Source organism: Marmota monax, unplaced genomic scaffold (assembly GCF_021218885.2).
Source record: "Marmota monax isolate L192 unplaced genomic scaffold, Marmota_monax_Labrador192_F-V1.1 WCK01_AAM20220418_F8-fsc00006, whole genome shotgun sequence".
Lineage (NCBI taxonomy): Eukaryota > Metazoa > Chordata > Mammalia > Rodentia > Sciuridae > Marmota > Marmota monax.
The window spans coordinates 21,446,652-21,463,185 of record NW_026693712.1 but is presented as its reverse complement, the minus strand read 5'-3'; the positions used below and the strand labels follow the sequence as shown (position 1 = coordinate 21,463,185).

At 38.7% G+C, this 16,534-nt stretch overlaps 1 protein-coding gene, 1 long non-coding RNA gene and 1 other non-coding gene across 3 annotated transcripts in view; 2 read left to right on the top strand and 1 right to left on the bottom strand.

Annotated features, from left to right (window-relative positions):
- The first annotated feature begins 2,929 nt into the window (after positions 1-2,929).
- Positions 2,930-4,495, top strand: LOC124103484 (uncharacterized). Its single transcript, XR_006855204.2, has 3 exons — positions 2,930-3,453; positions 3,866-3,931; positions 4,198-4,495. It is a non-coding gene; the product is annotated as an uncharacterized LOC124103484 (long non-coding RNA).
- On the top strand, positions 3,638-3,770 carry LOC124103799 (small nucleolar RNA SNORA13). Its single transcript, XR_006855280.1, has one exon. It is a non-coding gene; the product is annotated as a small nucleolar RNA SNORA13 (small nucleolar RNA).
- Positions 4,496-4,577: 82 nt separating the features above from the next.
- Positions 4,578-16,534, bottom strand: part of Epb41l4a (erythrocyte membrane protein band 4.1 like 4A) — a 229,234-nt gene continuing 217,277 nt past the window's right edge. Inside the window, exons 19-23 of the mRNA XM_046460124.2 lie at positions 13,486-13,533; positions 12,848-12,916; positions 10,687-10,797; positions 10,434-10,515; positions 4,578-6,566 (exon numbers count right to left, since the gene is read on the bottom strand). Of these exons, the coding sequence (XP_046316080.1) occupies positions 6,438-6,566; positions 10,434-10,515; positions 10,687-10,797; positions 12,848-12,916; positions 13,486-13,533 (439 nt within the window). The 3' untranslated portion in view covers positions 4,578-6,437. The remainder of the gene's footprint in view (positions 6,567-10,433; positions 10,516-10,686; positions 10,798-12,847; positions 12,917-13,485; positions 13,534-16,534) is intronic.

Genomic DNA, 16,534 nt, shown 5'->3' with positions numbered 1-16,534 from the left:
TTTTCTGGAGACTCTAAAGGAACATCTGCTTCTATGCTCATTTAAATTTTTGAAATAATTCAGCTTCATTCTGCACAGTTGTAGAAATGAATTTCCTTTTTCCTTGCTGGCTATGAGCTGACATTCCCAGGTTCTAAAGATTGCCTATACATATTATTTGGTTTGTGGCCCCTTTCCTCCATCTTCAGAGTCAGCAATGGAGGATGGAACACCTCTCATGTCCCACCTCTCCTGCCTTCTTTCTGTAACTCTTCTGCTTCTTTCTCCCATCTTTAACGCCCCATCTCAAGGTCTCTAACATCAATACCATCTGCAAAGCTCCTTTTGCTATCTCATGTAAGCACATTCACAGATTCTAGGGATTAGGACATGGATAACTTTGGCGGGGGGGGGGGGGGGGTATCATTCTGCCTACCACACAGGGAAACTGAGTTTTCTATGTTTGCACTAACACTGTTTGTGGCTTGTGTGTCCTTACACAGTACCTCAGCCCTATAGGCAAGTATGGAAGGGAGACTAGGTAAGACATATCCCCTATCTTCTTCATCCTTTCTTCTTACCTATACTTAATTACTGGGTTTTACTTACCAGGACATGTGAGGCCAAAACAGATAGGAAGATTCAGATTTAGATTTGATTTCCTGACACCTAATGCTAATCTAATATTGTAACAACCATTTTTCCTCTATTTATCTATTCTTGTATCACCCAAAGTCTAGGAAAGAGATACAAAAGGAAAAGGAGAAGAGAATAAGTTGGGAGCAAAACCACAAAATCTTTACAAGAAAAACAGAAGAATATCCCTCCTACCCCTTCTTTAACAAATTAATCTAAGAAGGTTCCAAACTTGGGGTGGGATAAACCTCAGAAGAGCCTAACTCATTTGAATAATTTATTACATGTCATTATGTACCATACACAGTGCTACACAATTCCACAAACTTTTCTTAATTCTTTAAACTAACCCATATATACATGTGCGTAAATTCTATCTGTAAATGAGGAAATTCAAGCTCAGAGTGGTGATTCATTTACCTAAGGAAACAAGTTTAAGACTAGATGTAAACCTAAGCCTGCTGGCTGCCCCAGCTGAGGCAATTTCTTCATCCTCTCTCTATGGAGAAGACAAGACTATAATCACCACACTGACTGTTTCAGTGTCTAAATGACATTCCTGGTGGTATCTCCTCTACATCTAACCTCTCTCACCCTGGATGTGACAGTGACTTCCTAATGTAGATCTGGATTTATTTACCTTCTTTTGATTGCTATTTTGATTGCTACACATTTATTCCCAAATTGAATTTCTTATTACTCAGGTAAATTCTTGTGTGATGACCACTGGGCTGTGTACCTGTATTTTCATTTTCTATTTTCAAACCACTTTATGGAGGTATGATTGAGATACAGAAAGCTATAAGAATTTAATGTATACAACTTGATGAGTTGAGAGATAAATTCGTTTAGCTTTTTGTTTGTTTGTTTTTAGCACTAAGCTTCAAAGAAACAAAGGTTCAAACAGAGACTGTGATCTCTGGCTAAGTCTCTGCTGGGATTTACAGAAACAAGATTTTGTTGTTTATTACTTTCTCATTGTCTTTCCTATCTCTTCAAGGAGTTATGGTTGGTGGTGGTGGTGGGGAGCCAGTTAACAGTCTCTGCTTTATTTCTGTGGTGATAATTAACTCTAAAATTTCAACATGAAATACCATTCCTCTCCCTGTATGACTTGCTCTCCCCTCTTTCACCACATCTTTTCACTGCACTTTCTACTGTGTTCCAATCACATTAGCCAAGGCCAGCTGTCCCCAGATAGCCTGTGACCACCCCCACACTCTGTACTCAAAGTTCACCTCCAGCCTGGCACACTGGTGCACCCCTGTAATCCCAGCTACTCAGGAATCTAAAACAGGAGAATTGCAAGTTCCAGGTCAGTCTCAGCAACTTAGCCAGGCCCTAAACTTAGTGAGATCAGTGAGATCCTGTCTCAAAAAACCAAAAAGGGGTGGGGATGTAGCTCAGTGGTAAAGCATCCTGGGACTCAATGCCCAACAAGGAAAGAAAAGTTCACTTCCAGATCTTCTATCACTAGCCCAGTGAACTATTGAGCACCTGAAATGTGCATAGTCTGAATTGAAGCATAAAACATACACCATTTTTTAAAGTCAGTAGGAATTTAAAATATGAAACATCCTATTAATAATTTTATATTGAGTACTTGTTGAAATAATATTTAGCATAGGTTGGGCTGCTTAATTTAATCTGTTCGTACGTTTTACAATTTGGCAATTTGAAAATTTTAAATTACATTCATGTTCACACTGCGTTTCTACTGGACAGTGCTGCTCTGTTGCTTTACCCTTGTATGCTTTTTTTTTTTGGCGGGGCGGGGGGTCTTAATACTGTGTTAAATTACAGTATCCGCGTTTTAGGGCTTTGGGTCTTCCTCGTGCAACTAGAACGTAAGATTGGAACCTTGTCGGTCTCATTCACACCCGGATTCCCAGGCATTTAGGACAGAGCCTAGAGCACTCTAAGTACTCAATAAAACCTTTAAAAATGAATGACTTACTCTGACACGACAATTCTTTGTGTCGACCGACAAAACTCTGGGTCCCAAGTTCTTTGGGTTATGTCCGCTGCTCAGTACTGACCATACGCTGCCAACCCTGGGAGGAGGGATGGTAGGATATCCACCTTTGATAAAACCTCCTTCCCTACCGAAAACACTGGTCACCCATCCTCAAACAGGACCTTCCCTCCTCTCCTCTTTCCATAGGAAACCAGTCCCACAGCCCCTCACTGAGCGCTTTTCCCTCCGGCCACACGGCGGCACACGAGAGTACGGCAGCCTATGGTACAGTCCGTTCTCCCCGCGCCTCTAGCACAGTGGACCTTTCCAGTCCTTGAAAAGCATTGTGGGAGGCCCATTCCGCCTTTTTCTTCCTATTCTTCTCGGGGTCTGTGGTGTGCTGGGGGTCCCGGCATGGCTAGTGGCTGGCCACGCGGCTTCCCGCGCCCGGGCGCCGGGCTTCGGAGGAGCAAGGGCGACCGCCCTGAGCCTGATGAGGCGCCTGCGATGGCCGGGTCACGATGAAGGGTCCAAGACTCAAACGCGCACGGCAGCGGCCTAACCTTATGGGCCACATCCTCCGAGGATCCTCTTGAGGGCCTGAGGCCGACTTCGGCCTATATTCCCTTCCCGGGAAATGGGACATTAACAAGATTTGCTTTTATTGATCGCCGGTTGTACGCCAGGGAGCCTTGGGCGTAAGTGCAAATCTCTTTCGCGTGACCCGGGAAGGCCCCACGATGTAAATGGCTTTGTGCCTGCCGGAGCCCACTGTGAAGTGGGTCAACATCCGGGCAAAGTGCCTTTGAAATGCATATCGCTACACGTGTGCTCAGGCGCAGAGGTTGGCCGAAACTGAATGAGTATCACCAACTTTGTAGGTAAGTTTTCTTGTAAGCTAATTGACCAGCTTATTCGGGATAAGAATTGTAACCCACCGTTTAAAGTTCTGTTTCAATTTTCATTAACGGGTAGGATTAGTTGTATTCTTTTCAAGCAGTAATCATTTCATCTCAGCCAGTCAGCAGCCTCTGCCATGGTAGAGCCGAACTTTTGTTTTCACGGAGCCTTTGTGTTGCCCGTTCACTTTTGTAAACTAGTGAATGTGGTGTCAAAAAAGGCATAAATAGATACTTTGCAGCCTTTTCCTGCCCTTAAATTTTATATTTTTGGTGTAGGAACTGCATAAGTGACAGTTTGCATTTACATTAATTTGTATATACATGCGTCTTTTAAGTCGAACAGTGTTCAGTATGTGTTTCTTTTAACCTGTTTTAACTAATTTTTGTTCAGGTGAAAAAATGGATGCCTGAAGCGGACTATTGACCTCTTAACACTTGAGCACAAAGGTGACTTAAGGTAGGATGATATCAAAGTAGAAGTTGTGGAGATTTTATCTTTTTCTCGAGTAGGCAATATTGAAGAGAAAAGGTAAAAACATAGTACTCTAATTCTGGATATCATTAGATTTGTTTCTTTCTAGTAAATGTAAGAAAAACTTGACAAATCTCGGGCATAAAGTCCAGAAATGATATGACTTTTAATACTGAGGATTTATTATTACTAAGTTCTTTATTAATATATTAAAATGTAATGTGTAAATATGTACTTTTCTTTTATTTCAGGACATCCTTGGTATGGATTTTGGAAGTTTGGTCTTCAAAAGTTGCTTGGATCATTTAAAAAATTTCCAGGAGTCTGAGGAATATTGAAATAATTGGGGCTGTGCCTCAGCAGTAGCACACGTACCTGGCATGTTTGGGTTTGATTCTCAACATAGCATATAAGTAAATAAAATAAATTTCTATTGACAATTAAATTTTTTAATATTAAAAAAATAATCAGTGCTATCATGGCCACTGATGGTCTTATGATAGCATCTGGCAAGGGTCAAAAATAAATAAATACTTTTCTTCCCATGAATTCAAACTACTATGATTTTCTTGAATTTAAGACACTGGGTAATGATTCTTCCTTTACTTATTAGGAAAGAGCAAATAGTGTGTTCAGGCATTCAGAAAATTTTATTTAAAAGTAATGTATTAGGATCTGGGAACACAATGATAAGCAAAACAGTTCCACCCACTGGGACCCTTTATCTGAGCCTAGGAAATATCACAAAAGTAAAGCTTCCTTTGTGAGATGAATACCACAGTGAGATTTGACCACATCTGGGAAACCTGAGAAAGCAAAGTTGAGTAAAGGTAGATGCCATTTTTCCAAGGTGAATATGGACAAATGACATGTGCGGAGACCTTAGATAACGTGGGTCTGCTTCATATGACAGTTTTGGTTGCTTTCCCTTCTCAGTACTCTGGTTTAGAGTTGAATGCTCAATGAGGCTTGTGAGATGGCTATTACAGGAGCTAGGCATGTTACAAAATGAGGTTAAAGAGGTAGTAAATAGACCAGATCATGTAAGGCTTGTGTTTAAAAGCAAGAAAAGAAAATCCAGTAAGATAACAGTGCAGAGCAAGTGGCCCAATTAGATGCCACTACAGTTGTCCAGGCAAGAGATGACTGATTTGGACCACTGTATTAAAAAGGGCAAAATCAACAGGATTTGATAATATAGAGGTCCATAATGAGTTAGGCTTACATTGTGACAATGGCCCTAAGTCTAGGTTGTGGGCCAGTGCTTAGTTGAAGCCTTTGAAAAATCCAAGTGGCCTCTTAGCAAAACACTGGAGGCTAAGCCACAGTATTCTTGAGGCCATGGAAATAAATGAAACCTGAGTAGAGAAAGGTCCTCTAGATCTGAGGTTTGAAAAACTCAATAAGTAATAGAAAGGTAGAGTATATAGACTGCAAAGTGTTCAGAATGGTAGAAGCAAAAGAGGATTGCATTACATCAGAAGAGAATGTTTTAAGAGTAAAAGTTTGGGGATTTAGTGACAGGAAGATTTTATTAGAGTGGTGGGAGAAGCATCCATATAAGAGTTTTAAATAGGCATTTGAGGGCACTGACTGAAGACGAAGATGATCTTTTCAAAGAATTTAGCCAAGAATAGAGAAGAAAAATTGTAGCTTGAGAGATTTGTGATCACAAAAAATTGAACTGTTAAGTTGTAGTCATGTTTAAACCCAGGTGGCAAAGACATGAAAAGGAAAAGACTGAATATATAGAAAGCAGAGGCAAGGATCCTGAGGAGAGACGGCATCCAAAGCACAGGTAGAAAGGATGGAGGATGAGTATTTGTATTTTCCCCATAGGTTGAAAAGTCATCTGCAGAGAGGAAAGGTCTGAAAAGATCACTAAGGAAAGAGGCAAGTAAGGTGGAATGACAACTGAAATTCACACTTCAAACCTTTTTCTCATTTTTTTTTTCCAGAAAACACAACTAGGGCACTTATGAAATTAAAAGCAGCACTTAAAAACAAAGCTTTTTACAACATTTGTAAATAAACAGTGGAACTTAATGCCACAAAATACGATATTACAAAGAACTTTTATATCAGTAAAAATTGCAGTTTGAAAGTGATGTCTTAGTCCTTGTGCACCTCAGCAGAAGCTGAAAACCACCAAGAACTGGGAAGAATGTTTTCCTCCCACTTGGTATACTATTGCACAGCAAGCCAGCTGCAGGCCAGGATTCCAGGTTGAAGCATCTGGTGGTGGACAGACATAAGATAGAGCTGGATAGTTTGTTACCCTGTTTCAGAAAGGAAAATTAGAGTTTTTACAAGACTATCCTTCCAGTTAAAAGGCCCTTCAGCATAGGTATGCTGTAGTTGACCCTTTAAAGAACCAAAAGATTATTATTGTGCTGAAGAAACACTTGCAAGGTTTGAATAAATTCACAGTTTCAAAGTACCAGTGGCACACAACACCCCTCCCACTCCCATTCCTGGCCCTTCACCAGGATCAAGTCTCTATCTTGAGGCGAGCAGCTTGAATAGTTTTTATTGTTTTTGCTGTGTGCTTTCCAGTTAGATTGCTTGTAGATGTCTGAGATTTGTCTTCAATCAGGCTGTCTTTAGACCCATTTCTTCTCTAAAAGAAAATTTGAAAAAATACAGTCAGAAGAAAATACAGCCAAATCAGTTATTTTTAAAACCACATCAGGTTATTATTACTCGGGTTCATAATACCAAAAGCTGTTTGACAAATACTCCCTCAAATATTTAAAATGTGTGTAATCTTAAAATATGTCAGTCTTAACAATTATGTACATGGTGAATTTTATTCATGAAATTTAGGCGTAATTCACCCAAATAAGTCATTTTTTTGTGAATAATTCCTAAACCAGACTCAGTCTTCCCACTTTTCCAAGCAGGGCAGAGAGATGAAAATACAGCTTGAAGTAACTTAAAATCTTCCATAATTATAAATTGTTTTCAGAAGTCACTGAATGAAACAATATGCACAGCACAATGACTTAAGGGCTCCCTCACTTATCAGAATTTGTGATGTGAGCGCTTGCTTCATCATAGAGAAAAAGGCTGGCTGAGTTACCAGAGCCTGGGCACTATACCCAAAACTTCTAGAATTGAATTTTGTACACAACCCACAACTGGATGAAGCCCTGAGAATGCCACTAACAGTACCTCAAACTACTTCCCTCAACCTTCCTGCCCTTACCAATGATCCAAATGGTCTATAGATCAGACTGGGAAGCATTTTTTTCTTCCACGAAAGTATATCCTCACAAATATGGGTGACACTATCCATATTCCTATTTTGAGTCATTTGGACTTAAAAAACAAATCGTCCGGGGCTGGGGCTATAGTTTAGTGGTAGAGCTCTTGCCTCATACATGTGAGACATTGGGTTCAATCCTCAGCTCCACATTAAAAATAAAGATATTGTGTCCATTTACAACTAAAAAAAAATACATTAAAAATCATCCTTTAGGAAGTAGTTATCTTTCATTTATTCCTATGACTGCCTTAATTTGTAAGAAGGACTGATAGAATAATTCTGCTAAGAATAACAAGTATGAATCTAAAATAGAAGATTTCTAGATAGCTAGAGGTTGTGGTAGAATGCATGTGAGAGAGAAGAAAGGACTTCAGCAGAAGAACCACTAGTACAACAGCTAGGAAGTGATCTAAAACACTACCTTGTAAGTTTGTTTAGCATTGAATTGAGTCCCTATCTAATCCACCCCATTATTGCTTGTGCATTAAAAGGCCAGGTGGGGTATAGACCAGGACACTGTCAGAACTCTGGCACTACAAAGGAGCTTAGGAAACACAACTTTCCTGTTTCTACTGGTCACTCCAGTCCCTTTCCTACATGGTAGCCAAATTAATGGCTTCCTTTTTGGCACTTAGAAAGGCATAAAATCCAAACCCTTTTCCCCTGAATTCTAAGGGTCCTCTGTTATTTACCCTCATTCATTATGCTCAGGCCACACTGGTCTTAGCTCCTCATATAACCAGGCCCTTTCCAGTTTCAGCATTTCTCCCATGCTCTTCCCCCTACTTGCCTCAGCCTTCCACCCACCCACATGGCTGGCTCCTCACCTGCTAGATATCAACTTTAAATGGCACTATCTAAAGTGAGGTTGACTCTATTGACTATTAGACACCTCTCTCTCTCTCTCTCTCTCTCTCTTATATATATAATTTTAGTTGTAGTTGGACACAATACCTTTATTTTATTTATTTATTGCTGAGGATCAAACCCAGGGTCTCACACTTGCAAGGCAAGCGCTCTACTGTTGAGCCACAACCCCAGCCCCTAGATCCTTATTTCTTTAGAATGCTTACTATTTTAATTATTTTGCCTGTTTACTTTTAAGTAGGCCAGGATAAGCAAACATTTTTTTGGTAAAGGGCCAGACTGTGGACTATGTTCTTTTACATATTATTTTTTTAACACTGTTGTTACCTTCTGGGTTGTACAAAAACAGGCAGCAGACTAAATTTGGCCAATTGGCCATACTTTGATGATTGCTCAGACCAGTGCATGTCAAGCTTTAGAAATGCTCATTACCTAGTTGTTGAATTTTAAATCAAATGCATCCCAGAGTCAGGCTCACAATCAGAGCCATTGATCAGAAGATGCACCTGAGTAACTGTATGCAACAAAGAGCTACCTTTTCAACATTTATTGTGTACAATTTGTGTTTCTTGAAATTCCTCATTGATGGTAATTAAGTTGAGGATCTATAGTAGTTAGAAAAGTAAAACTTCAGTAGAATAAAATTCCTGTTCTTGTTGAAACCAACTTAAATATAAGGCAAAAAAAAAAACTCTGAAAGCTATTAGTGCTTATTGATAATCATCATAATAATCCTAAGAGGTTTGAGCTTTCCAAAGGCAAAGCCCAAACTATCAGTCATGAGTGTAACTTTGAAAAAGTACTTTCAACTTGAAACAAATTATCTGTTTTGACAATTTATTAGCTCTCCCAGATTTACCTAATCAAACAGTAAGCAGGTTAGAGCAGAAGCTGTGTTTACTGCTAAATCTCCATTCCAGACAAAGACGAAATTTCATTCCTCTAGCTGCCAGGAGGGTTAACTACTTAAGGCTCAAAACTGAGCTGCTTCCCAGGAACTACCCTCTGCTGAAAAGAGCCTTGTCACTTAAGATCTTGTCTCTCCCAGAAGCACTCCTTATCAGATAACTGCCAAATGGTGAGTGTGTAGTATTACAAGGTAGGATAAAGGGCCATCTCTGGAGCTTCCCACAGAATCAACTACTGCCTTAATTGGGACTATATCACACAACTCTTTCCTCTCAAATCTCTTTTCTTTCACTCCCCAACAAGTGTTAATCCTAAGGATACTTTTCAATAAACTTCCTGCTGTAAATCTCCATCTCAGAATCTGTTACTAGGGAATCTAAGCAAAATTAGCACAGACTTATTTCATCCTTGTTTGAATTATTGATAAGAAAGAAACAGGGCAAGGACTGGGGATATAGGTCAGTTGATAGAGCTTGCCTTGCATGCACAAGGCCCTGGGATTGATCCCCAGCACCAAGAAAGAAAGAAACAGGGCAAATGAAAGGTAGAACATCATGGATACCACTGGGATCAGGCTTAACAGGTGGTCCGTGATGTATGCATTTTCATACATTTTTGATGAGGAGAGAGACAATAGTTATAATTGGCTTTTCTAAGGAATCCACCATCCAAACAAGAATGAAAACCACAGAATTGTAAACAATAGGCTGACACTGATCCTTCATAAACATTAACTTTGGTTTTGGAGTGATTGTTTACCCAACTATATATCCAAATATCTTATTCAGCCCACATTTTTCCCATTTTGCTAAAAAGTAGACCATGAGAGATGATCTCAAACACTATAGAAATACACTTGCTACAGTGCTTCCCTGATACATCTGTGTACCTCCACTGAGTGTTAATTTTCTTAAAGCAACAAGGTGCTCTACTGTGTCCTTGAATTCCCTTTTAAACACATTTGTAAAACATTTCCAGCATGAAACTCATTCTCTCTAATAGGGAGGACAGACCTAAACTAGGACTAATTCTTCTGTTTGACAATTGAACATCTGTCACCCCACCTGTTAATCTATCACCTACTCTTTGTTTCTCTGGCTCAAAAAATACCTAAAAAGACTTTTTTTTTTTTAAATTAGTGATGCTATTTTTTCTTTAATCTAATCAAATGAACTTTCAGTCTTCAAAATACTTGGCATGGTGACAAGGTTCAGATCATTTTAAATCTCACACTATCCTCTACCTCTTATTCCTAACTTAATCAGGCTGTGTCTTGGTCTTGAGCGCTGCCTCCTCATTCCTTCTCCTTCCATGTTTTGTGAATGCTATTTGAATAGAATCTCAAAAAGGAAGTTAATGATTCATCTGAAGGAACTCCCCAAAGCACAAAATGCTTCTCAAAATGGCCATCAGTACAACACTTAGAACTTTATTATTACTAACCTGATGAACTGTAGAGCCACCAGAACCCTGAGCATCTGAAGAACGAGTCACTGGAAGTGGTGGTACAAGATCTGTTTTTGAACTGCAGAGATGAGTTTCAGGATTAATGAATGAATAACACCTAGAATCAGAACTTAACTTGAAAGAGGGTGATGGTGTAGATATAGGACATTTCCATCACTGCAGAGAGCTTTACCAGACTCTGCTTTTCCAGAGCCACCAGGCAGGTGACATCCACAGGCTACCTACTTACTTCACTTCTGAGAGAACAGATCGCTCTCCATCTGAACACTGGGACCTTCGATACTGGCGGTAACTTCGTGGTGAATGAGAATGCCTGATGCGGACTGGGTCACCCTGAGTCCTGAACAAGAAATACACAAACAAACAAATAAAAATATATACACACACACCCATACACAAAACACAAACAAATATGGCAAAAGTCAAAACAGGATAATTTGGAATTTTCCCTTAATTTTGAAACCAAAAAAAATAAAGAAAAAAATTACCATCAGACAGATTATTCAAATAATTTGTCTCAGCCAGGCATGGTAGTACATGCCTATAATCCCAGTGGCTCAGGAGGCTGAGGCAGGAGGATCATGAGTTCAAAGCCAGCCTTAGCAAAAGTGAGGCACTAAGCAACTCAGTGAGGCCCTGTCTCTAAATAAAACCCAAAATAGGGCTGGAGATGTGACTCAGTGGTGAGTGCCCCTAAATTTAATCCTTAGTGCAAAAAATAAAATTTGTCTCTTCTGGACTCTAAAAGCATGAGTGCCTTAATTTTCACCTGTTAACAATAGGAAAATGCTTCCTTGACCATACATGAATATGGAGCTCTTTATAGTATTTGTATGAATTCAAAGGTATGTGTACATAATATATACAAATATATATATATATATATATATATATACATGTATATATAGGCGTGTGTGTATATATAGGTGTGTGTGTGTGTGTGTGTATACATATATGTATATATTTACCACCAAATTTTCAATGAAATTACTCCTTACAGTTGAATGCTTTCCAGTAGTATGGAAGAAAAATCTACACTGCAGACAAATGGCACTACTATCAGAAAAAGTTGATCATTATCATAACTATTAACTTGACTGTCATTAAGAGTTTGATTTCCAGCCAGGCATGTTGGCACACACCTGTAATCCTAATGACTTGGGAAGCTGAAGCAGGAGGATTGCAAGTTTGAGGCCAGCCTCAGTAACTTAGTGAGGCCCTAAGCAGCTTAGCATGACCCTGTCTTGAAATAAAAAAATAAATAAGGACTGGGGATGTAGCTCAGGTGTAAAGTGCCCCTGGATTCAATCCCTAGTACCAAAAATTAAATAAATAAAAAAGAATTTAATCTTCACTTGAAAGTTGTTAATATTAAATGTGGTTGACCACAAAAACATGATGTCAGGTGGTAGATATGTTAATTAGCTTGATTTAATGATTTTACAATGTAGACATTAAAATATCACATCATATACCATAAGTATCTATAATTTTTGTCAATTATATCTTAGTTCAATTATATCTAAAATTCAATCTTTGGCATAAAAACAGGTTAGGGTAGGCTGGAGAACACCAATCAGCAATTCTTCTGAGTGGGAAAGAAGCCTGTGTTGCAGAAGAGAAATAAAGCAAGGAAGAAGGCTCCCACTTTCTCTGAACCAATTATAGCAAGGCAGGAAACACAGTAAAAGGTATGCTGTAGCCACACTGATGAGCAACCAGGGGTACCTATCAGGCTTTCATGAAGACTATCCAGCTGAATGTGCTAGCTCTATGACAGGGACCATCTTGGTCTTACAGTTTTGTAGTAAACATAATTCTCTTGATGGTAAAATAGTGGATAAATGCAAACTTTGTTACCAATAAATAAATACTTCAGAAATATATATATATATATATATATATATATATATATATATATATGGGGCAGGTACTGGAGATGGAACCCAGGGGTGCTGAATCACTGAGCCATATCCCCAGTACTTTTTAATATTTTATTAAAGACAGGGTCTCGCTGAATTGCTTTGTTCATCGCTAATCTGCTGAGGGACTGGCTTTGAACTCACAATCCTCCTGCCTTACCCTCCCAAGTTGCTGGGATTACAGGCATGCACCACTGTGCCCAGCAAGAATTTATTTTAAAACAGACATTAATCATCAAAAGCCCCCTTGCACTTACCACATACAAAAGGGGCCTCTAACAGGATATTGACTAGAGTGCAGAAGTAAGATACACTTTTTTCTACCTCTCTCCCTATATTCACTTTTAACTTTAGTTAAAATACACAGACAAATTAAAGCACTCTATGGAACACAAATAAAGGGTAAGAATGAATAACTTCCTTAGAAGCACAAATAAAACTTTTGTGAAAAGATTTTCAAAGACGTACTCTATTTTAGTGTATGGGATCTCTTTCAATTGCTCTTCTGACATTCCAGAGGGATCCACAAGTTCCTTTCTAGAGGAAAATAAGCAAGAAAATAAATGTGGCCATGCTCATATACACACTATTCTCTTTCACAATCAGCAAATGAGTTTTCCCTTTCAAATTTTGTCCCAAAATGCAGTGTTAATAAGACTAATATAAGCTGGGAGCAAAGATGAAAACATGAGAATGTGCCCAAGGTAATACGGGAGGAAACCTCTTCTGGAGCTCTTTTGCCTTCTTTCAGTTTTACCACATCCACACTTTTCAACTGTCTCTCATTTCCTATGAAAATTCTGCTTCCCTCCCCTGTGGTAGGTATCTATTTATTTCTGGATTTTTTTCCCCTCGGTATTCATTTGTAAACTATTGGACTGTCTGAGTCCATTTACAGGTAAGCTAAGTGACCCCAGGAGAGGAGGTGATAGGGCTGCCTGTACCATATCATGCTGATAAGACTAGTTGCCAGGCCTCAGACGGAGGCTGCCTCTTTGTTATAATAGTCTTTCTTGTAACTATATTCAAACTACATGGATTAAAACAACAACAACAACAACAAACTTCCCGGGTTTTGAAAACAATGAGGAAAACTCAATACTCACTGTATATGCTTCCATAATTCCTCTTTTGCTTGAATATCAGGGCTTCTCCTATAAATGAAGAAAACAATGCTCACCTCTGAAAATATGCTTCATCTGCAATCTAATAGCTAACTTTAATAGTTTTCAGACTGCGAAGGTCTTATTTGCCAGCTGAGACCAGACAAAGACTGAGCAAGGAGGGCTACAGCAATGGTCAGTACAAAAACACCAGGTAATTCATCTGCTGGTGCCACTGAAGGGGGAAAAAAATCACATAAAAACCACCCATAACCAGAGTTTCATTTACTTAATGAGGTTAGAGCTGCAGGGCTAAATCCACGTATCCTCCAGTGGTGACTGTACAATCAAGAATGATTCAGGGACTTTGGTTTCTGATCATGCTAGCTATTGCTAAGTAAAGGCAAAAGAAAAACTCATCCAACTACTATTACTAGGTGAGATTCCCAACATGATCTGTGATTACTTAATACAAGCCAACAACCACAAGGGAAAAGCAACTGGTGGGACATCCCAGATGGCAGACTATATACAGATGATCCATCTTTCATGTGACATCTGGTATAACATTTCTGCACCAACCAAAACCTGGGTACACAAAAGCTAAAGCTATCTGTTGGCTTCCAATCATGTGGCCTCACTGAGTTGCTGAGGCTGGGTTTGAACCTGAGATCCTCCTGCTCAGCCTCCTGAGCCAATTGGATTGCGGTGTGTGCTACTGCACCCGGCCATGTGGCCATTCTTTATATGTTCTTTTCTCTCCTTAATTGTCAATCCACAAATCCCTTCCTCAAGAACTACTTAAGTAGAAATTATACCACAGTCTTTAATGTCACAGAATGAGAAATCTGAAATCAATGTCCATGTGTTCCTGTTCTTCCTCGTATGAACTATTAACCCCTACTGTAGCAGTGAATACTAAAAATCTATTATCACCCAAATTCTTGTCACAGAATGATTTTTTTCCTATTGAGAAAATGATAAACTTTCATCAGTCCCCTCATCAGAACAAGAGGTCTAGTTAATAGCTCCAAAGAAAGTTCCCAAACGTTAACAATTGAAAGGACAAGAGTTAAGCAAAGCCACTGATGTACTCTGTCCTGTGGAATTTTATGTTGATCATCTGTATCAGCATTTTGGGGGCTCTACTATTGTTTCAACATATGATATCATCAATGCTTTCAACAATAAGGGTATGACTAAGGAGTTCTGGCAGAACTTTCTGAGCCTACAGAATATGATAAGCTATTTTCTAGTCGCTGAATTAAAGAAGTAGTTTTTGTCTTTGGGGGAGAAAAATGTGTCAATAAAGACCTAGGAATCAATTCAAAAGGAGTCAAAACAAAAAGGAGTTAAGGGAATGGGATGATGACTTAGTCTCAGAACAAGAACAGTATTATTAAATGTAGATTTTGCTTGTTATAAGAATAAAATTGTATACGTAAAACACACACACACACACTTCTAAAAACTACTTCTTTGGAAGAATCTCCTGAATGGAATCTGCCTTCCTATGTTTGGTTGGTTTGATTCACCAGGTTCTAAGCTAAACCAGTAAATGCTAATCTCTGAGAAGGTGTTAAAAAGGCACCAAGCTATTTTTCCATTCTATGACAATGGTGATTCAGTTCTAACTATACCAGCATCTGATTCTCATAGAAAGTTACTCAAGAGTCCGGAGTACTGCATAATATTTAGGCTAAGGAGCTGGTTTTGCTGATAATCATTCGTATTTCAGAAAGGTACAATAGTGAGGACAGTATTAGCTATCTGCACATTATAGGAGGATTCCTTCCCCTCAGCATTATTGACATTTTGGGTAAGAATTTTTTGTTGTAAGGGTCTGGGAACTCAAAGATGATTAGTGGCACCTATGGCCTCTACCCACTAGATGCTAATAACACCTCCCTAGTGTGACAACCAAAAATGACTCTAGACATTGTCCTGTGAGGAGCAATGCTGCCCCCAACTAAAAACCACTAGTTAAGGGTATGACCTAAGAAGTGGCTAAGATTAGGTAGTGAAACTGAGAGACAAAGTTATTTATAAAGATCCATTAGGTGACTACTGAAATAGTACTGCAGAAAATGATAGGCAGGAACGAAATGTTACGAATAAGGAAAGTGCCAGGGCATAGTTGATGACAACAATAAGGAGGAGTGGCGAGTGGTATAATTTGATGGCGTAAGATTAAAGCTGAATGCTGTTAAGGAGACTGGAGGGAGAATGAGAAAAATAATGGGCAAGGAGGTTATACACCCCAGGACCACCCTATCAGGCCCAGTGATGAGAAATCCTAAGTATGAATAATATATAAAATCCTGGTAACAGTGGATATTTCTGAGTATTGGAATTACAGAGGTGTCTTATTTTTCTTTTCTTTTTTTTTTTTTTTTTGATACAGAGTCTCATGCTGTTGCCCTGTCTGGTCTCAAAACTCCCAGGCTCATATGACCCTGCTGCCTCAGCTTCCTAAGTGCAGGGATTGTAGATATGTCACCATACCCAACTAATTTTCTTAATTATTATTTCCTGTCTTTTCTGATTTTTTTTAAGTCAAGATAATTTCTTATATTAATTATCAGGAAAAAAAGGTAGTTTCTAAGTATTTTTTTTAAAAAACTATTATTATTGTAATTCCTTAGGAAATGCCTTTCATTCCTATCTCAGAAGACTTAGCAGAAATGTTATCTTAACCTGAATGAGATCATCAGTCCTTCTAGCCATAAATATTGTTCCTAAAAGATTCAGGAATTTAGTCTTTAACTTTAAGTCCTAGAGCACCATAAGATCATATTTTTAACTAAACTGAGCTCTGAAATATCCAGGATTTTCAAACAACTAAAGGCAAAAAGAAAGGTTCAAAGCTTTAAAAAAAATAATAATTTTCTGACTGTTAGAGCTCCTATGATTGAAAAAAAATATGAACATCAGCTACATGTTAATGAAGAAGATATTATTTTTATGCTTACATCTGCACTCATTTAATCAATAATTTAGGATGAATTCATGTTCTGTCTGCAGCTCATCATTTTGTGGACTTAGAAAGCTG